The following is a 24,239-nucleotide window of genomic DNA, read 5'->3' as shown; positions in this document are numbered from 1 at the left end:
CCATGTACTATAAAACAAGGATTAAATCACCATGCACTGTAAAACAAACACTGTAAAACAAACACTGAACCATCATGTCCTGAAAAACAAACATTGAATCACCATGTACTGTAAAACAAACACTGAATCATCATGTACTGTTAATCAAACACAGAATCATCATGTACTGTTAATCAAACACTGAATCATCATGTACTGTAAATCAAACACAGAATCAACATGTACTGTAAAACAAACACTGAATCATCATGTACTGTAAAACAAACACACAATCAGCATGTACTGTAAATCAGACACAGAATCAACATGTACTGTAAAACAAACACTGAATCATCATATACTGTTAATCAAACACTGAATCATCATGTACTGTAAATCAAACACAGAATCAACATGTACTGTAAATCAAACACTGAATCATCATGTACTGTAAATCAAACACTGAATCATCATGTATTGTAAAACAAACACTGAATCATCATGTACTGTAAAACAAACACTGAATCATCATGTACTGTTAATCAAACACTGAACCATCATGTACTGTAAAACAAACACTCAATCATCATGCACTGTAAAACAAACACTGAACCATCATGTCCTGAAAAACAAACATTGAATCACCATGACATTGTACTGTAAAACAAACACTATAATTGTTACTATTAACCCTTATCATGCTGGACACGACCTTATCATGCTGGACACGATTGATTCTGCCTTTGCGACCAGTGAAGATCATGATCTGCACTGTTTGCCATTCAGTCAGTACCTTTTTGGTAAGTACCCCTTTTAACGGTTAATGGTACTGTCCAAATTGAAAGATGAACATGTTCATTATAGAAATTTAGCAGGGTTTAGAATATCAAAAATATGACATGGCCTTATGTCATCAATCATGTGATTACACTATTACACTAACATGAAACCTTGTCTGCTACTTTTTTTTTTTTTTTTTGGTTTTAATGTCGCACCGACACATGACAGGTCATATGGCGACTTTCCAGCTTTAATGGTGAGGAAGACCCCAGGTGCCCCTCTGTTCATTATGTCATCACAAGCGGGCACCTGGGTAGAACCACCGACCTTCCGTAAGCCGGCTGGATGGCTTCCTCACATGAAGAATTCAACGCCCTGAGTGAGGCTCGAACCCACTTCGATGAGGGGCAAGTGATTTGAAGTCAGCGACCTTAACCACTTGGCCAGGAGGCCCCCTGCTACTTTGTAACCCTGAATAAAACAGTATGGTCATAATTTAGGTTAACAAGTCTGGAGTTCTAGTACATCTTTATACAATGCCATGTTAATGATCTATGGTAATGAGACAGATAATTGGCAAAGTGTTCTTCACTTGAAATTAAAACTAATTTTCCTTCAATCTTTGATTTTTTTTCTGGGTGATAAACACTGCCCCTTTCTACCATTTTAAAAAAGGCTACTGTTTGATTTTTTTCTCCAATTAAGTAACAGGTTCTTATTTCAAATTTCAACAACTAAATTAGGTTGTACTTTGATAGGAAGGAAATTTTTGAATTTCATGTGACTGAGACATAACATTGAATTTTGAGGTTTTATCCGAAATAGCATTTTTGTAGGCCTGGGGATTTCAAACAACTTTAAAATATTGACAAATTCTCCACAAGTATCTTGAATAGATTATCTTCACTTTTTCCTGTCCAGTTATACCAAATTATTTGAAGTATGAACAATTAAATGTTTAGTTTTAATTTTAGCACAGTATCAAACTACATCCAAACTAAGTCTTCCTTAGGAAAAACCTAGTACCATTGTTGCATTAAACTTGGTTCATCAATCCTATATCACAGGTTTTACACTGCCGTATTCCACGAAAACCAGAGCTAAATGGATTAAATGAAAGCAAAATGTTCAAAGTAATTACTGGTTTATAAAATATTTAATTGAACTGCTTCATAAATATCTTTCCACCTAAATACAATACAGTCTGCTTTTAGTAAATGAGCCGTGCCATGAGAAAACCAACATAGTGGCTTTGCGACCAGCATGGATCCAGACCAGCCTGCGCATCCGTGCAGTCTGGTCATGATCCATGCTGTTTGCTAATAGTATCTCTAATTCCAATAGGCTTTAAAAGTGAACAGCATGGATCCTGACCAGACTGCGCGGATGCGCAGGCTGGTCTGGATCCATGCTGGTCGCAAAGCCACTATGTTGGTTTTCTCATGGCACGACTCAAATTACTTCTAGTGAAAGACCACAATGTCTCCACTGACAAACACTGCCTTTCTTCAAAGTTATATATGCATAAAAACTAAGTACTACATGAAAAGCTTAAACAAAAACAAGAGCTATTTGTAAAATATATATTTCCCCCCATGATGGCTTATCGGCAGCAACTGGGTATGTAATTTTGTATGCTGCATTCTTGACCTTTGACCAAATGAGCTAATAAAGAACAGAGGTTCTCTAATGATTACAGGCAACCATTCTATGAACATTGACAGTCATGGGTCCATTAGCTTTCTCCAGTAATTTATCAGAAATCACTTTGAACTTCAAGGTTACTATCACTTTAATGCTCCAGGTATGACCAAAAAACAAGAAGAGTCATCTCCTGACCACAGGCAATCAATCATTGACATTTGAAAGCCCAAAAGTTCCTAAAATGATCTCAAACTGTTATAAATTTCAAGGACACTCTGACCTTGACCTTCAATCTATTAACCCCAAAACAGTTGACCACACGCAATAATTCAATAAAGTTAAAATATGGTTAAAGAAAGAAGACAGCTCAAGTTAAAAAGTATTAGGTGCAATTCTTCTTTAATTGTGAAGCAGAAATTATTTTCATTCTTGAGGCCAATGTGACCTTGAACTTTGATATATTGACCCAAAAATCAACAGGGATCATTTGCTGACCACAATCATCCAATAAAGTTGAAAAGCTGGACGACTGTAGGCCAAAGCTGACTTCAGTTAATGAGCGTAAGTTTCAGTCTCCTTGACCTTTGACTGACTAGAAACAATATGGTCTACCGACTGACCAACAGACAGTATGAGCAAAGCAATATATCTCTTCGGACATAATAATTAAACCATAAAATGACAGTAATGTGTACATGCAAGCTTGGTACTTATCCTTTCTACCAAGTTTGGCTGAAATTCAACAAGCAATGTGGGAGAGAGTACAAAGAGTCCAAACTCCACATGCAAACACCTATGTAAACAAAGCCATAGCCTCCGAGGGGGTCATAATTAACTGCTTGGCTTGGTACTGATCATTTTGTACAAAGTTAAGTTGAAAGGCCTTTGGAGAAATAAGGATTATAACATAATATCATTAACAGGGAAAGGCTTAAAAAGACCTCCTTTTAAAAAAATCTGAATAAACAGAGTATTAAATTGTGAGGGAAAAAGTAATCAGGCTTTGCACTTTTGACATTTCAGAAAATACAGGCAATTTCTGAAACAAACAGATTTAAAAATGCTACTACTCTTTAATCATGTCACAACAATGATTCCCCAGGTGATACTTTCACTGAATTTAAATGTCAAAGCTACCTTCATATCAAGGTGTGGAGGAACAACAAAGTGTGGTGTGTTGAGTTCATCATCATTATGGAGTTTTGGGAGTGTCACTACTATGGAGCTTGGGAGGTGTATCATCATTATGGAGTTTTGGGAGTGTCACTGCTATGGAGCTTGGGAGATGTATCATCATTATGGAGTTTGTGCAGTGTTTCATCACAATAAAAGGTCGGGAAGTGTATCATCATTATGGAGTTTTGGGAGTGTCACTACTATGGAGCTTGGGAGGTGTATCATCATTATGGAGTTTGGGCAGTGTTTCATCACAATAAAAGGTCGGGAAGTGTATCATCATTATGGAGTTTTGGGAGTGTCACTACTATGGAGCTTGGGAGATGTATCATCATTATGGAGTTTGTGCAGTGTTTCATCACAATAAAAGGTCGGGAAGTGTATCATCATTATGGAGTTTTGGGAGTGTCACTACTATGGAGCTTGGGAGGTGTATCATCATTATGGAGTTTGGGCAGTGTTTCATCACAATAAAAGGTCGGGAAGTGTATCGTCATTATGGAGCTTTGGAGTGTACCATCACTATGAAGCTTGAGAAGTGTATGATCATTATAAAGTTTGGGGAGTCACAGTACCATCACATGGGCGTAGGAGTGAGTTTAACTTTGGGCGGGAGGGGGGGGGGGGGGGGGTGGCAAGGTATTTTCGATGCATTATTTATGACAAAGCCTCAAAGCCTTGTACAGGGGCCAAGTGGGCCATAGGCCCCCTCAACAATAATGTTTTTATAGCAATCATTGAGTTATTCTGATGATACACATACGCCTAGGCACTGAACTGTCTTAATCAGTCATATTATGTATTGTTCTAATTAAGTGTGTCATTTTCTTTACATTCTGTTGAAGCCCTGGACATACAATCAATTAGCGCTGCATTTGTCTAACTGTGATATAAAGTTGTGGAAATATCATTTCACTTGAATGGACAATGAAAAAAAAACAAAAAAACATAACGTTTACATGCGTAAAAAGGCTTAATAGTTACATAGATTTTGCAGACACTCAAACTGGAACTGTAGTGATTGCTCTCAATGATATATTATTTTTATAAAATGTAATCAAACAATCTTTGGGGTGGCGCGTACAGATTTCAGTACTCACACTACGGAAAGAGACAAGTCAGAATACAAGGGAATCAGGTTGAAAAGGATTATATGATGCTAAGTAAATGTTATATTGGACTGCAAGTTATATCTCTTTTCCAAAATATTGGGGGGGCCAAACTATAGTTGGGCCCCCCCTCTCCTAGCTTTGCATCACTATGAAGTTTGGGAAATGTAACATCATTATGGAGTTTTGGAGTGTATCATCACTATGAAGTTCGGGAAATGTAACATCATTACAAAGTTTGGGGAGTGTACCGTCACTATGAAGTTGGGGAAATGTAACATCATTATCAGGGCTCCGGAAATTTTGAGAACTCAATCGGTCCAAAACAAAAATCCTGACATCGGCGCTACCCCACCCACCACATTACCAATATATCCTAGAGTCATTAGTTTTGACGCCCTTAAGCAGTCTGACATGTATTTCATTAGTAATATAGATAAATTAAACAAGTAAATAGTGTTGTTATAAACTATGGCATGTCTCCCTTTATCTTATTCCTGTTTTGTCAATTTTGTGGGCAAAAAGATGTCAATATTTGTATTACTGCTGACCGACCATCGAGATATCCATATTTTTAAGGCTCGTGAGAAATGACGCCTTTTGATTGGCTGGCTCTCTTAACCAAAACTTCACTTTTCTGGAGCCTATATGGCCAAAATCATATTTGGCTGGTATAATTCTATGTGAATGCAGTTGAGACCTGAAACTTAAAATGACAATAAACAAATTAATATTAATCTTTATAAGTGATGTTTTTGCTATTTCTTTGTAAAATGTGATCTTTTTTATTCACTTTACATATTGTTGATAGCAGTCATTCATTATCAAAACAGTGAGGACACAAAAATATATAACCCTTTCTAACAGCTCTAACTTTGGTACTTTCAGTGAAAACCTATTAGAAACATGACCTTCTTTATTTACAACAAGATTTGACAATGAGCAGCAAAACCATATTCAATTAAATTAATTTAATGTTTTCAAATGATACAAGGTGTATAGCCTACAGGAGAGTGAAAAATCTAAAATTTATTCAAAATTTCAGTCAAAGAACTGTCTTGTGACTTTGAAAAAATAGCTGAGGGAAAGAGATAAACAAGATCTGAATTCCTGACCAGTTGCTCTTGTAAGAATTAGGCTTTTAAAGGATTGGATATTTTTGCATTATTAAAACAAGAGATCACAGAGTGATCTTGGCGCCCACCAATGTGCCATTTTTGAGTGTTCCAAATTTCAAGACTTATTGCCTAGCTCAAGGTCAAATTTCATTTCAGTACACAACACTGTGCATGTGGTCCGAATTCAAAAGCTGTAGCTTGAGAAATGTGAAAGTAGGTCACTAGGTCAATGTCAAGGTCAAAGTTTGTTTCGGTACACAATCTTATGCATGTAGTCTAAATTTGAAGCCTGTAGCTACAGAAATGTGAAAGTAGGTCACTAGGTCAATCTTAAGGTCAAGTTCATTTCAGTACACAAAACTATGCAAGTGGTCCAAATTTGAAGGCTGTAGCTTGAGAAATGTAATAGTAGGTCACTAGGTCAAAATCAAGGTCAAATTTTATTTCAGAATACAAAACTATACATGTGGTCCAAATTTGAAGCCTGTACCTTCAAAAATGTGAAAGTAGGTCACTAGGTCAATGTAAAGGTCAAAGTTCATTTCGGTACACAAAACTATGCATGTGGTCCAAATTTGAAGGCTATAGCTTGAGAAATGTAGAAGTAGGTCACTAGGTCAAAATCAAGGTCAAATTTTATTTCGGAATACAAAACTATGCATGTGGTCCAAATTTGAAGCCTGTACCTTAAAAATGTGAAAGTAGATCACTAGGTCAATGTAAAGGTCAAAGTTCATTTCAGTACACAAAAATATGCAAGTGGTCCAAATTTGAAGGCTGTAGCTTGAGAAATGTAAAAGTAGGTCACTAAGTCAAAATCAAGGTCAAATTTTATTTCGGAATACAAAACTATGCATGTGGTCCAAATTTGAAGCCTGTACCTTCAAAAATGTGAAAGTAGGTCACTAGGTCAATGTGAAGGTCAAAGTTTTTTTGGTACACAAAACTATGCATGTGGTCCAAATTTGAAGGCTGTAGCTTGAGAAATGTGAAAGTAGGTCACTAGGTCAAAATCAATATCAAATTTCATTTTGAAACACGGAACTATGCATATGGTCCAAATCTGACGCCGGTACCTTCAAATATGTGAAAGTAGGTCACTAGGTCAAAATCAAGGTCAAAGTTTTTTCCAGTGCACAAAACTATGCAGGTGGTCCAAATTTGAAGGCTGTAGCTACAGAAATGTGAAAGTAGGTCACTAGGTCAAAATCAAGGTCAACTCATGTCAAGGTTCATCTTGCCACTCAAAAATATACATGTGGTCCAAATTTGAAGGCTGTAGCTACAGAAATGTGAAAGTAGGTCACTAGGTCAAAATCAAGGTCAACTCATGTCAAGGTTCATCTTGCCACTCAAAAATACATATGTGGTCCAAATTTGAATGTTGTAGTTATTGACAAGAACATTTTAAAAGCTTTTCCCTATATAAGTCTATAATGAACCATGTGACCCCCGGGGCGGGGCCATTTTTGACCCTAGGGGGATAATTTGAACAAACTTGGTAGAGAACCACTAGATGATGCTACATTACCAGTATCAAAGCCTTAGGCTTTGTGGTTTGGACAAGAAGATTTTCAAAGTTTTTTCCTATATAAGTCTATGTAAACCATATGACCCCCAGGGCGGGGTCATATTTGACCCTAGGGGTATAATTTGAACAATCTTAGCTGAAGACCACTAGATGATGTCACATATAAAATATCAAAGCCCTAGGCCCTGTGGTTTTGGACAAGAGGTTATTCAAAGTTTTTCCCTATATAAGTCTATATAAACCATGTGACCCCCAGGGCGGGGCCATATTTGACCCTAGAGAAATAATTTGAATCATCTTGGTAGAGGACCACTAGATGATGCTTCAAACCAAATATCAAAGCCCTAGGCTCTGTGGTTTTGGACAAGAAGGTTTTCAAAGTTTTTCCCTATATAAATCTATGTAAAATATAGAAATAAACAAAGGGCCATAACTCACTCATAAATTGTTGAACCAGTCTGATTTTCAGGGGGACACAACTAGGGTACCAATACATCATTCTGACAAAGTTTGGTCAAAATCCCCTTAGTAGTTTCTGAGGAGATGCGATAACGAGAAATTGTTAACGGACGGACGGACGGACGGAATGACGGACGGACGGACCACGGACGCAGAGTGATTTTAATAGCCCACCATCTGATGATGGTGGGCTAAAGACACAAAAATACACCAAAGTATGAAAAAATAATATAATCTTACTGTAAATCTGTTGAATGCATTAATGTTTTATTTGAGCAAGGTAAAATAATGCCTGCTTTGCAAACGTGTGAAATTTGGCATCATAAAAGGTCACTTATACCTATTTGACAGCAAAATAAATAAGGGCGTCAAAACTCATGAGCGTCAAAACAGATGATCGAATGATACCATATTTGTAAAACGTGATAATAAGCATGTCATGCATTAAAACTGAGTTACCGGTCAACTCGAGTTACCATACAATGAAAACAGTTATTCAGTGTTATGTGTGATCGTTACTTTGTTCAAATTTCGATGTTTTTCCGAGAAAATACTTGCAAGGATAAAATTACCGAGGCATACACCGTGTACCTAACTAGTCTATTAGCCAACGCACGTGACTTCGGTACCATATACACGGCAGATAATTTGTGATGTTTCCTCATTCTTTGACGGAATTTTATAAAAATACAATGCGTCAAATTGAATTACACGACACATATTCTCTGCTATACATCCTCAATATTTTAAGAATACTCTGCCGCGGACCGAATGTGTACGTTATGTGAATGCTGAGATCGAATTTCCCGCATGTGTAGTACCATTTTGTCACGCGGGTTAGCCACGGATGCGTTGTACTTCAATAAGCAACTACATTTTATTAAGTTATATGTTCTCTTCTGATGTAAACAAAATTTCGTTTTGAAACGTTTTTTAAAAGACCGATTTGATAAACAGTGCCACTCCGGTTTTCTTTATCATTCGTGTTTGTCAGTCCATTTTTTTTCTTCTTCTTTTTTTGGTACAGTCGGGTTCCAAAGACGATTTTCTGCACTTGTTTCAAGTGGAGCCCCAACAAATGTATCATGTAATTTTTACAAACAAGTAATTATAAAAATTATTTATATCGGTTTCCCGTGTGATGTCTCATTAAATGCAGTGACCAGTTGTTTTTTACCCGTGATCAAACATAGCCTTTTGAAATAAACCATTCATCGGATTCTAAATAAAAGAAGTGGATCCCCGTCGAAAGGATTTCGATCCAGTCAGAAACATTTGGAAACCAGTCAAAAATGTTTAATACATTGCAGTCGGCAGTCTGCAAACATTAAAGGATGTGCCGCGCGAGCACTGATTGCGTCACGTGCTTATTGCGGACCGATTATCAAGGTGACAATCAGTGTTGACACGTTTATTGATTATTTGAGGGTGCGACAAACAATTTCCTGCTTGGCTGGTGATCGTGTATTGAGATTTCAGATCGAAATTTATACTTTTCTCCATTTTTACGGGACCGATTTTTTTCGTTTTTTCACTTCACGAATCGGTCTGAAAAGTCAAAAATCGGTCCAAAATCGACAAACCGGCAAATTTCCGAAGCCCTGATCATTATGGAGTTTTGGAGTGTACCATCACTATGAAGCACAGGAAATATATCATCATTACGGAGTTTGGGGAGTGTACCATCATTATGAAGCTCAGGAAATATATCATCATTATGGAGTTTGGGGAATGTACCATCACTATGAAGCTCAGGAAATGTATCATCATTATGGAGTTTGGGGAGTGTACCATCACTATGAAGCTCAGGAAATATATCATCATTATGGAGTTTGGGGAATGTACCATCACTATGAAGCTCAGGAAATATATCATCATTATGGAGTTTGGGGAGTGTACCATCACTATGAAGCTCAGGAAATGTATCATCATTATGGAGTTTGGGGAGTGTACCATCACTATGAAGCTCAGGAAATATATCATCATTATGGAGTTTGGGGAATGTACCATCACTATGAAGCTCAGGAAATGTATCATCATTATGGAGTTTGGGGAGTGTACCATCACTATGAAGTTTGAAACTGTATCATCATTATGCAGCTTTGGAGTGTATCAGCACTATGAAGCTTTGGGAAGTGTATCATCATTATGGAGCTTAAGGAGTGTATCACTATTATGGCACTTCGTCATCCCATGACTCCAGGAAGCTGGCTGACCATACTGCTTTAATAATAAATAATATACATTTCTGCATAGTTTCCCTTTAGAGGCAGGTTCTGTCACATTCTGTCTAGCTTGTTTGAAAGTGGATGTGATTCTAAATATCCATTTTTGAGGGCTTTTTGTAATATGAGGGTTGAGAGTTAGAGGTTCAAATTATCATCCCTTCCACAATATCATGCTAGATCAATGTTCTTTGTTACCATCAACAAATGCAGACACTTCACAAATATTCAATCCTTAATATGTTTGCTCAGGAACATTCCTTGTCCAATATTTCTTTTATCACCCTCAGATGGTTCATCTTGTACAGAATGACTCAGCAAGTTTTTCTTGCCAAGCATTCAATAATAGTTTCCATGACAATTAAATGCCTGAGGCATCTTTAATCTTGCTGCCCACAAACAATCACAGTTATACTACAGGAAATGAAGTTTGGTAAATGTCATCTGTCAGATAGTGCTGCTTTCATTCTATTAACTTATTCCTGGCAGTAACAATTTCATCTGTGAATCAAATATACTACTGGTTTCAAATGATATACAAAATGCATGGAAATAAAAAGCAAGAAATGTGACAATGACATAGAAAAGTTTTTTTTCTGTAAATAATTGGACATAGATCTTGCACCCTGACCTTGACCTTGTGATTCTCCAGCACCAAATACATTGTCTTATTTCATTATCAAACCAATGGACAACACATGTCTATTTTTTATCACAATATAATTTATTCAGGGAAATGAACTAGATTAAGCATCCAGCTGTGACCTTGACCATACAACTTGCAAATGGTCCTTTCAGGCAACATGGTCCTTTCAGGCAATACAGTCTCAAGCTATGCTTGTCAATTGTTACAAGTTATTGCAGAATTCTACAATGCACAACAAAGATCTGGACAGGATAAGTACAACTGTCATCACCATAATTCATCAAAGAAATTAGAAGAATTTCAGTCTGGCACCATGACCTTGACCTTTGAGCTGTCAACTGACACATCACTTTGTTATGGTTGTTATTTGTGCAAAGTTATTTGAAATCTCACAATGCAATGCTTAGCAGCTAACAGATACTGACCGGATCGCGGGGTCGTGAGTTCGATCCTCGGGCGGGGCGTATGTTCTCCGTGACTATTTGATAAACGACATTGTGTCTGAAATCATTAGTCCTCCACCTCTGGTTCATGTGGGGAAGTTGGCAGTTACTTGCGGAGAACAGGTTTGTACTGGTACAGAATCCAGGAACACTGGTTAGGTTAACTGCCCGCCGTTACATGACTGAAATACTGTTGAAAAACAGCCTTAAACCCAAAACAAACAAACAAACAGATACTGAAAGAGCCAGTCATCCAAAAACGTTTTTTATCTGCCTGTCCTAGTATAAAATAAAAAGAATTAAATCTTCTGCTAAAGATTACTATAACCTTGAACTATGACCCGATAAATAAATAAAATTGAAAGGGGTTATATAAACAGACTTAATTCACAACAAGCTTTTATCATTACAAGTTTTATGTTCATGTAGTCTTCACAAGAAGACACCATTATTCCAGTCAATTAACACTGTTACCTACAGGCTGCAGCACTTTCAGAATACTAGATCACAGGAGTCTGAAATTCAATCAATAAGACCATAAAAGTCTATCTTTACAAAAAATACTCCCTATATATATAAAATAAACACCAGGAATGAAACGTCAAAAACCCAGTGTCCCCGGAAAATACGCACGGAACACAGGGTGATCGCAATTTAGCAAGCGTAGTTAAGAAATAACACTAAAATACACCTACCACACTCGACAACATTCAAATCTGATACACTTTACAAGAGTACTCAGACATTTTCTGAGGTTTTCTGAGATTTTCAGCTGTCGCCGAAGCCATTCGCTGACGTCACAACAACAACAACAACAATTACAGCACCGAGATAAAGACAAAATACTTATTTTATCCTGTAAAATTTGTACATCGAGTAAATAAGTATTAGAATATTTATATGTTTACATCAGCCTATAATATCCACTAGATTCCTTTTGCAATAAAAAGATAATTTACAAAATTTGATTTGGAAAACCGTAAAGGGAGGTTACTCTTGGGATAAGCCATTTTACGATGCAGCGGAATATCTAAATTTCAGTAGTAAAATTTGATACTTGGTGTACAATGACTTTTTATATGAATAGAGCAATATGAAAATGTCTGTTATGTAATTTGAAGGTAAGACAGTACGGGAATTGCTACTTTCTAATTTTATCCCGGCGCTGTAATTGTTGTTATTGTTGTGACGTCAGCGAATGGCTTCCGCGACAGCTGAAAATCTCAGAAAACCTCAGAAAATGTCTGATTACTCTTGTAAAGTGTATTAGATTTGAATGCTGAGTGTGGTAGGTGTATTTTAGTATTATTTTTTAACTACGCTCGCTAAATTGCGATCCCCCTGTGTTCCGTGCATATTTTCAGTGGACCCTGGGTTTTTGACATTTCATTCCTGGTGTTTATTTTATATATATAGGGGGTATTTTTTGTAAAGATAGACTTCTATGGTCTTATTGATAGAATTTCAGACTCCTGTGACTAGATACATTTTAGCGCATGGTCTTGTAGCATCATTCAATATATCATTTGACCTGCTATATTTCTAAAATGGACTGGTCCATCATTCAATTTGGGCAATACCACTTATTAATCGAAGGGGTGTTCAAAGAAAATTTACTGACTGAATAGCGAACAGTGCAGACCGAGATCAGCCTGCACGGATGTGTAGGCTGATCTTGGTCTGCACTGGACGCAAAGGCAAAATCGCTTGCCGCCAGCAGGCTTAAGGTTAAGCATGCAATATAAAACTAATGTGATTGAAAACACTGCTTCAATCTTCTTTTATTGTAATGTAAATATCAAACATATTCATCAAAAGCAGCTTGATGGGGCAGTAATACAAATACAAAATGTTCTTCTATTATTTCAAATGCTATTCAAACAGCATCATGAATATAAAATAGGATTCTTCAATTGCCAGCTTCCTGTAACATAAGTTCCTACAGTAATTACAGGATACCCCACGGTTCTGGTCTAATACCTTGTTTGTTCTTAAGCCTTAACATATCAAGTGAAGTCTGGCTCTCCCTCCATTTGTTCTACAAAATGAAATCAAAGTCAATTTCTAGCCTACAACAACACATTTTAAATTACAACATTGATTTTAAATTAACACCAGGTTAGTAAAGGCTGCAAGAACCTCCTAACAGCTGTAATCTGCTACCAACATGATTGTGGTGACAAACTTGTAAAACTTATATATACTTTTCATACTGAAAATTTATGTATATTTCCAAGAAACTCTTTCTTTTTTCTTATGAAAAACATATAAATCTTGTGTCACATATTTTCAAGGTAAAATCTTATAAATAAAGATAGTAATTGTATCCAGTATATTTCTTATTACAATCTCATTACAGAAACATTTGAAAACAAGAGGGTCATGATGACCCTATATCACTCACCTGTTAAACTTGAAATCATCAAGATAAACATTCTGACCTAGTTTCATGAAGATAGGGTCATAAATGTGGCCTCTACAGTGATTTGAGCAGGTGACCTAGTTTTTGACCCCACATGACCCAATTTCAAACTTGGCATAGGAATCATCAAGATAAACATTCTGATTAAGTTTCATGAATATACAGTCATAAATGTGGCCTCTAGTGTTAACAAGCTTTTATCTTAATTTCAGTGGTGATCTAGTTTTTGACCTCACATGACCGAGTTTTAAACTTGGCCTAGGAATCACTAAGATAAACATTCTTACCAAGTTTTATGAAGATATGGTCATAAATATGGCATAGGAATCACCGAGTATTTTATTCTGACCGAGTTTCATGAAGACAGGATCAGAAATACTTGCCTCTAAGGGTGTCAACAAGCTTTTCCTTTGATTTGACCTTGTGACCTAGTTTTTGACCCAACATGACCCAGTTTCAAGCTTAGCCTAGAGATCATCAAGATAAACATTCTTTGCAAGTTTGTATCAAATCAAAGCATAAATGAAACCTCTATATGGCTGAAAGGGCCAATATAGAAAATTTTGCCCCTTTCAGGAGCTGTAACTCATGAAGGAATTTAGCCGGTTTTCGAAACGAATCAAGATAACATTGTGACTTAACTTGTGTGTAAGTGTGGCTAAAATTGAATGTAAAATGTCACTTCTATCGTGTTCACAAAGTAAAAGCAACAGGTTTTGAGTCTTTCAGTGGTCAATCAGGGACCGTAACTACGGAACCTATGATTAGCTCTGCGGGATTCATCATGGAATCTAAGATCTATTGTTGTTAAAGATATTTTCCAAGTCTGTATCAAATCAAACCATAAATAAGTCTCTGCATGGCTGCAAAAGCCAAAATAGCAATTTTTGGCCCTTTAAGGGGCCATAACTCTGGAACCCATTATGGGATCTGGCCAGTTTTCAATAGGAAACCAGATATTATACCAATACAAGTTGTGTGCAAGTTTGATTAAAGTTGATTGCAAAATGTGGTCTCTACTGTGTTCACAAGCCAAAAATAGCAAATTTTGGCTCTTTAAAGGGCCATAACTCTAGAACCAATGATGGGATCTAGACAGTTTTCGAAAGGAACAAAGATATTATGACAATTCAAGTTGTGTGCAAGTTTGACTAAAGTTTAAAGGAACTGAGATATTATGACAGTACAAGTTTTGTGCTTTAAGTTTGATAAAAGTTGATTGCAAAATGTGGTCTAAATCATGTTCACAAGCCAAAAATAGCAATTTTTTGCCCTTTAAGGGGCCATAACTCTGGAACCCATGATGGGATCTGGCCAGTTTTCAGGCGGACCAATACAAGTTGTATGCAAGTTTAATTAAAATTGATTGCAAGATGTGGTCTCTATCGTGTTCACAAGAAATTGCGGACGGACGGACAACGGACGATCACAAAATGTCACCCTATGTGACAGGTGAGCTAAAAACATGTAAATCTGTAAGGAAATGTGATTTTTCCCGGCATCAGTCCACTATTGCTGCGGCACCCGTCATTTTAACAAAGTTGTGAAAACGACTTAATAAAATAGCGAGGTGAGATACTAAAAAATTGAGTTTCAATGGAATTCATTTCGAAAACACAGGTATATAATGTTTTCTCAAAACTATCTCAAACTTCTCAACACCTTCTCAAACTTCACAACACCTTTTTGATCTCATCACCTTCTCAAACATCTCCTCATTATCGACTTGTGTATTGCGACACCTTGTAAGTACGGTTGGTTTGATGTACTCGCAAAATGTGTGAAAACACCAACATAGGAAAAAATTTACACAGCTTTAGCTAAAAACTTAATGATGAGTTATAGAAATGCTTTGTAAAATATATTTTAATGAAAAACAGCATTTCCACCTTTTGCGGGAGCTCCTTATTTTACATTTTATTCAAAATTCACTGGCTCCAGATACTGGCTTTTACCTATATATGCCTAAGTCATAAATATTTACTCCCCTTGAATTATCTTCAATGCAAAGGTATGTGGTGTAAACAAACATCGATTTTCTTAATTTTTCGTGCCTGGGAAAAAAAGTGGTCTTGTCCTATACCCATGTACAGGTCGCATTGGTCTTTCCTGTCCAGAATCTCAGTTAAAAAGGTATGACCTATACTCGTACGATGATGGTAAATAAATGATACCAATTATATAGCAGAAAAACCTTTATATATCTCCTCAGGTCCAAGAACTTTTCAAAACCTTTAATGTATTTTCCTTAAAGAAACATTTTATTTGTACAACTTGTGTGTCTTTTCCTTAATTTCCAGTATATTTTTGTTCATGAACACTTTAGAATCTTGGCTGTATTCTCTTATAAAGAAGCCCAGTTAACATTAAATTCTTATTCTTACTTTGACTTTTTAGGGTTTTTTTTTATATTCTACATGTAGCTTACTACTTTCTACATGTACAACAATGAATTATGTAAAATAACAACATTTAAGCATAGCTCACTTACAAAGATAATTACTGAAAGTGTTCTATTATTAATGAGAAAGTCTAAAAATGGAATGCTGCCTTACGAATTCGGGAAGAAACAAAATGCCTCTCTCTCTCTATCTAAATTGATGGCAGTTCTATTTTCGTGTCCCCCAGGAAAATGTCACCAATTGCAATAAAATATTCCAAGGTAATATAATATCAGTAATGAAAGACTCTATTGATAGATTATTTTCATGACGCTACTCATTTCTTTCAGCTGGTGCACCTGTGGGTTTAAACATAGTAAATAAAATATAAGCTACAGATAATTATTGATATTCTCAATTTTCATATTGAATATGTTTATTTATTAACAGACCGACCACTGAATAACTACAAGCACAGTACACAACACAATGTGAGTCTATCTCAAAATTAAAAAAAAAAAAAAAAATTCCCAGGATTCTGGGCTAACATCAGAGGTGCGTATTATACATGAGTATTTACAGTATCTGATGATACTCATTCAACTTATCATAAAAGTATATAGGTGAAGGTGGGTCTTTTGTGTAACTAGAATGTGTCTGTAGGACACAGGGTGTGCCCCGCACTGGTACATTTGTCACAAATAAGGGGCAATAATTCAAATGTTTGCAGTCTTAATGGGGTATAGCCTCAACAAACATTTTATGAAAAGGATTCATTATTGTAGGCCCTATACTTTTTCAGCTATGAGCATCACAAACAAAAAATCCACTATTTTGGCTATTTCAAGGGCCATAACTCTGTAATAAGAGCTAAGATTCTCAAGAAGAATGCCAAGTGTGCAAGGTCACATCACGATAAAGACTCCAGCAAGGTTTCCTGAATTTACATCTAATACTTTTTGAGCTAGACACATAATTAGGTGAAAAAGTGCATTTTTTTACTATTTCAGAGGCCATAACTTTAAAAATAGAGGGTGGAGCCAGCCAAAATATTAAAGGTGTGCAAGTTTATATCATGATAAAGACTTATGCAAGTTTTCAACCATTTATATTAAATACTTTTTGAGCTAGGTGCGTCACAAGGTGAAAATGTACATTTTTGACTATTTCAGGGGCCATAACTCTAAAAATAGGGGGCGGACCCAAATGAAATATAGGAGGTGCTCAAGTTCATATCATGATTAAGATTCATGCAAGGTTTCATGAATCTATATCAAATACTTTTTGAGCTAGGCATGTCACAAGGTGAAAATGTGCTTTTTTGACTATTTCAAGGGCCATAACTCTGAAAATAGGGGAGGGGGGGTAGGGAACCCAAATAATAAAGGGTGCCAAGTTATATCATGATAAAGACTCATGCAAGTTTTCATGAATTATATAAATACTTTTTGAGCTAGTGCGTCACAAGGTGAAAATGTACATTTTTACTATTTCAGGGCCATAACTCTGAAAATAGGGGCGGACCAAATGTAAATATAGGAGGTGCGCAAGTTCATATCATGATTAAGACTCATGCAAGGTTTCATGAATCTATATCAAATACTTTCTGAGCTAGTCGTGTCACAAGGTGAAAATGTCCATTTTTGACTATTTCAGGGGCCATAACTCTGAAAATAGGGGGCAGAGCCAGATAAAAAATGGGAGGTGCGCAAGTTCATATCATGATAAAGACTCATGCAAGGTTTCATCAATTTATATCAAATACTTTTCGAGCTAGGCGCGTCACAAACTTTGGACGGACGGACGGACGCACGCACGGACAAGACCAAATCTATTTGCCTCCACCAGTCATGGGGGGGCGTGGCACAAAAATACATGTTTCCAATATCTTGGAGGTTAACATTAATTTTGCATGCGACACACCTTCTCATTATGTCTTTAAATGCCAAATATGCTATAGCCATTTTGTGCTCAGGTAAGCTAACAATCATCAATTTTTCTCCCCAAGCCAAAATAAGGAATTACATTCATGATCACACTAATATTACCAGAAAGATATAAAATACTCACAACTTTTAGTGACTCTCAACAGTCCTAATTAGTCTTCTCTGTCTGCTTTAAAGACAATTGCTAAAGCTTTACTGTCGTAAATTCAATCGTAGAAAGGCTCTTAATTCTTGTACTGTAAAATCCTTCAATTTCGTGGGCTTGAAGTTTCGTGATTTTGGTCTAAACGGCAATTTCGTGGGGATACGAATTTGTGGATTTCAACTTTTGAACATAAAATGAACGGAAATTTTACTTGTCTGTTGGGATTAAATTTAGTGGATTGACTCAACCATGAAATCCACGAAAATTAGTCCCCCACGAATATTTATGATTTCGCAGTACACATTTTCCTGAGTTACTTATTACATAGAGGATAATTGTTGGTTTCGGTGTAATATCACGTTATAATTTCACCGAGTGGGCACCAAAAGTGATATTTTCACGAGTGGCGCAGCCACGAGTGAAAATAACAACTTTTGGTGTTCACGAGTGAAATTACCGTGATATTGCATCGATACCAACAATTTTTCTGTTTATTTTATGTCTAAAACTCTACTTTTGTTGTGTTTATTTCAATAAAATGTCGCAAGTTGCGGAAAACTTTATCAGGAAGCATCGCAAAGATGACGTCATTTTAACGACGTCATCGTCATATTGTTTCCGGCTTTCAGTACGCTCGGTAAACTTTTTGACGTTAATCCGGGTATCAGATTTGATAATTTTCATTGAGTGGCCAGTGAGTTTATCAGGATATAATTCACCGTTATATTTCGATAAACCACCGAAAAACATAAAATAAAACATGTTACTAACTTCTTTAAGAACAGCTATGTGATGACAGCATGCCCAACATGCCATTCCACCTAATATTACCTAATATTAGCTTCAGAAAGGGGCATAACGTTCTAAACTGTAAGCTGATGATAAGAAAACTGTCTCGGAATGGTCATTTCGTAATGCTGAATACTTTCCCTGTGGTGCTGAAGTCATGTGTTCAGCTTTGAAAGCATTTGACCAAGTAATGAAAGCGTTTGACCAAGTAATATTACATGCAAAGTTTACATGACATGGACAATGACACCGACTAAAATTTCAAATGGCCAAGGTAACAATTAACTGCTGACATTCTGTTTACTGTGAAATCATTAATTTTCGTGGGGGCCAAATTTCGTGGATTTCGTTGTTGAGTCAATCCACGTAATTTAATCCCAACGAACAAATAAAATTCCCATTCATTTTATGTTCAAAAGTTGAAATCCACGAATTCATTTCCCAACGAAATTGCCGCTTTGACCAAAACCACGAAATTTCATGCCCATGAAATTAAATGATTTTACAGTATCATTTGTGAGAATTAAAAATTAATTTTTTTTTATAATTAATTTATTCATGTCACAGATATTGTGCAACATTAATATGTTCAGCTTAATTGTTTTGTGTTGCGCTAGTTCCAATTCATTCATCCTGAAATCCATAGTCACCGAAGAATAATTTAACAATTCAAGAGTAATCAATTTATTTAATTTCTAGCAGGTTTCTAATACTGTAGAAATGACAAACTTTAGCTTCGTTGACATTTCAGTTACACCTTTGACATTTTAAGAAGACTATAAAAGTGACAATTATTAAACAATTCCATTCAGTATTGCAGACAAATAAATGTTATTGTGTTAGGGTCATTACGTACTAATATATAACTATAAACTTGCGTAAACATATTAACTTGAATTTCATTGCATACTATTTAATACCTCTTTTTCATTTCGTTTCTTGATTGATTCAGAAGCAAATATATAGATACCTTATATGGAAAATAGGTCTACGACTGAGTGAAAATCTAGAAACTGTATCAAAATTGATCTGAAGTAGCTGAATTTTAAATGAAACATAGAACAATTTCTTTTATTGGTATATAGCATAACATTTTACTTCCTTACTATGATCCTTTAAAAGTGAAGGTATTTAAATTAGAAATGTAAATCTGCAGAAATTGTAATATTAGAACTGAAGTCAGGTACCCTTATATTGCCGCAATTTCCAGAAAGCGGTTCGCAGAATAAACACCCTACTTTCGTTTACAAGCAAACAACTCGAAAACATGCAAAAAATAAGCATGTAAAGTGTTGTATTTTATGTATAATACATTCCATGAGTGAAATAATGCCCACTTGGCCCCAGCTTTATGCGCATATGCTCGAAAAATGGAAAAATTAGGGTCTATTAATTAGAGACCACGGAAGCACATTTTTGACCAAATTACTGCTATGTAACCGTATTAACACAAGTGAACTGTGAAATGGTTGATTTCACGGCTGAGGTTAGAATCAACCAATCAGATACTGCAGTTTTTGAGACTGTTTGTAAGTTTTATAACCTTAAAGACTGATTCTCTATAATTTTGAGTAATACCCTTCCTCAAGATCTTCCAGAGCAGTTAACATGTTACTTCTAATTTACTTACCTTCTTAAAACTTCTATTTCATTGTTGAGGGATTCTTCTTTTCCAACAATTCCTAAACGATCAATACATTTCACAGCCACAAATTTACCGGGATCGGTTTTGTCCTCTGCCAAAAATACCTCTGAAAATGCCCCTCTGAAAAAAAAAAGTATTATATTAGATACCTTTTATAATATTTTCTCAACTCCTAAACAAGACTAACATAATGGCCCTAGACCACTCACCTGGGTTTCATAACTCAAACTGACTGTACATTTTTTTTCCATTGTGGACCTAGGACCTATCTTTGATCTCACATAACCTGGCTTCAAAATAGACATATTTTATACAACAAACAGTCTGACTAGATTTCATGTAAGTCTTGAGGCATTTGTCTGTTATCTGACCTAAATGCTATCTGACCTGGTTTAAAACTTAGGACTATATTATTCATAGACAATTTAAGCATCCAGACTAGGAGTGTTTTACCTGACAACCCAACTTTAATTCTGCCCTTTATTTGAAGATGGTAAACATTCTGACATGGCTTCATGAAGATCAGGTACAAAATGTGGCCTCGAAACTGTGAGGAAAGTTTTTCTGTGATTTGACTCAGTTTCCAGACAGACCTAACTATTAAAGACCCACCACGACCTACTGACCTACTTTTTCACCAACAAAAACTTCATGAAAATCAGTTTTCAGGTGGACAATTTAGGCCCTTCCTGAATAAATGTGTTTTCACAACTTTTATCTTCAAACTTATTCAGTCAATCTCTTTTCAGCATAGTTTTAAGAATATAGATGAATAACTGTCTTATACTGTAGAAACAAAATTTGATTGAAATTTAACTAAATACACTGATTTATGTACATATTGCTACATTAATTCAATAAAATGTTAAGACATTAAACACATTGTCTTGGCCTAATATATATCACCGTCAATTTGAAACTAAATTCTTGCAATATATGGTAGGAGTTAATGATAGATGCCAATCAAAGAAAAGTACTTCAGGGCTTATCTTTAAGCTGCTTTGTGCTGAAGCTGCTCACCAAACAAGGAGCAATTGTTTTGAACTGTTTCAAATCTGTTTAATAGTTTGCTAACACTATCATACTTTAAATCTTTTTCATTATGTTGGTCTTTTCCAAATATCTTTAAACAATTCTGCTATGCACAGACATGCACCAGTCCATAATACCTGCAGCCCAGGATGTGTATACAGATAGATAGATATTTCTGTAATGTTACCCCTCAGTGACTTAGGACATACTTTACAACTATATTTTAGAAGTCACTTAAAACTATAGACCGTAATTTCATGATTGCAATGATCTCATGATTTTAATATCCGTAAAAAATAACATCCGTGTAACATGTCTATATGACTCAAGCAATCAAAATACTTCCTACCTATAGGTGGAAAATAGAAAAGTTTTGCTACAAATAATTTAGGAAAATGTAAACATATTAAAGTTTTATTATTTATATATGTGCTGTCTATTAATAATTGAACAGACATCTATCATTCACACAATGACCTAGCTAACAGTAAATTAACATTTAACTCATTCTTCCCACGTGACGCATTAATGCGTCGACCAATTGTTATCTGAATACCGCATGCCGCATCTAGGCGGTGTTGTTATCTACATCTGGAAACCGCACGCCGCGTACATGCGTCTTCACAGTAATAGCTCTGAATTCCGCATGACGCATTCAGTCGTCCTATTTCAATGGTCTTAAATAAAATCTTTTAGTTTTTTCTAACAAGTTAGACCAATCAAATTTTTTGTTACGTAACATTTTTTAACATAAATAAAACCGGATGTTGTGAAAAAATAAATGCTTTCGTTGAAGAAAGCTGTAAAAGCGAGTGTCGTTCGAGTTATAATTTGTGATTTCTCGATGCCTGAAAATTACGGATGATTCTTTATATGATCGAATCATAAAAAAATGAATAAATAAAACAAAAAATAATAGATACCAATATTCATTGAGAAATGACAGTTGAAATAATGCAACCCAAAAGTATATACTTTTTCACTCGTCGCTATGCGGCAAATAACGCCATCTGCGGGATCAAACAATTTTATGGCTAAATGAGTTTAAAAAAAAATTATTCTCATTATCATTCTTACGTTTTATTACAAAACAATTATCATTAAACATTGTGCCAGAATTTCATTTAGATCTGTCAAAGTTTAACAGAGATAAATATAAAAACATAGCTATGGAGCTATAAAGGGCGTTGAGTATATTCTTTATAAGTACGGTTCTAAATATTTGAGTGCGGAAAAAAAATTGAATTATAAATGATTGGGTATTGTTATGAAAAATTCACTTCAGTAAAGACAGATATACATAATTACCGCACAAAACTAATGTGTAAGTATCATACAGAAATGCAAAACAAAAATTTCATAGAATTATTTTACGCTTTCATACCGTGTGAACATTGTCACATCTTTGCGTCGTGACAATGCACACAACACTGCCTGAACAAAACTGGTAGAATTGTGGATAATATCATTGAAAAGAAAAGATCTAAAATATTTTCTTTTACATGTAAGATTAAACTATCTTCAACTCATGCACACCAGATCTCTAATTTTTCCCTATGCGATATAACAATGCTCATATGTGTATGAAAAAGTAAAAATATCTTCATTGGTATCTATTTATTTATTTGTTTATTCATCCATTTATTTTGTTGTTAAACTTCGAAACTGTCTCTTGATCTATAGAATAAAGTGTTAATAATAACTCAGTCATTTCGACAGTTTGTTTCTGATACTTTAGAAACTCCACAAAATTGTTTCAAAATTCAAATTTTCATAAAGTACATGTACATGTTTTCTGAAAATTAGCCCAAAATAATCTCATTTTCAGCTCAATAGTTTCTGTCTACAAAAGCTAAAATATTCATTTTATTACATATTCATACTAAACACATACGCTATTTTTTATGAGAAATAACTTTATTTTGATGCGTTTTGATTGCCTGGATGCGTATAAATGAGTAAATTCAGTGTTAGAAAATGACAATAATATGTATTTAAAATTATTTTTAAGAATTGTTCATATTTGTTGTTAAATATGTGCATGATAAAATTTAGCATTTTATAAATGTTGTTTAGCCAAAACAAGATCTGATGAGAGAATACGGTCATTTGTTTTGTGTCTTTAATTCAACAGTCTGTTGAAATGACTGTACTACGAAGCTGCATGAAATTAACTTTGTTGCGTAGCTACTTCAATTTACATACAAAGAGTGCAAATTCCATACCTATTAGCACATATTTAATGTCATATGTCACTAATTAACAACAATATCGCAAGCAAAAAACTACAAAATCAATGTTATCTCTCAAAACATCTCTCGGTATTCAGGGTAGATTGGCTTATCAGCCTCCTAGGTGGCTGAAAGATAAATATCAGCAGAGTAGAAGTGCAGATAATGCTTTAGGGCAAAATGAGTTAAAGGTCCAATACTAAGGAAAGTGAACATTTTAATTTCTTTTAAAAAGCACAGAAACTATTTCATTTTATTGGAAAATGAAAGTTGGTATGAAGAAATTTGAAATAAATCGCAGTAAATGTACAATTATTTTTCTATGAAGTATGAAGAAAGTTAAAAAGACCTGGGGGGTCATTCTGTCGATTCATTGAAATTTCAACATAATACACATACATTTCTTTGAGTTCCAAAGACCTTCTGTAAATTTTGACCTGCCAATCTTCATTATTTAGTGTCTTGTAGAAGTCTATGCACTGGCTATGAAAAAAATTGCCAACTCACTTTCCCTTAGTAATGGACCTTTAAGTGATGG

The 24,239-nt window shown here is 35.3% G+C and overlaps 1 protein-coding gene across 1 annotated transcript in view; it reads right to left on the bottom strand.

Annotated features, from left to right (window-relative positions):
* LOC123528998 (calcium/calmodulin-dependent protein kinase type 1-like) overlaps positions 1-24,239 on the bottom strand; it is an 87,835-nt gene that overhangs the window by 24,689 nt on the left and 38,907 nt on the right. Inside the window, exon 2 of the mRNA XM_045309146.2 lies at positions 20,424-20,558. Coding sequence (XP_045165081.1) covers positions 20,424-20,558 — 135 coding nt within the window. The remainder of the gene's footprint in view (positions 1-20,423; positions 20,559-24,239) is intronic.

Source organism: Mercenaria mercenaria, chromosome 13 (genome assembly GCF_021730395.1).
Source record: "Mercenaria mercenaria strain notata chromosome 13, MADL_Memer_1, whole genome shotgun sequence".
Taxonomy (NCBI): domain Eukaryota; kingdom Metazoa; phylum Mollusca; class Bivalvia; order Venerida; family Veneridae; genus Mercenaria; species Mercenaria mercenaria.
This window is presented reverse-complemented; position numbering and strand designations above follow the sequence as displayed.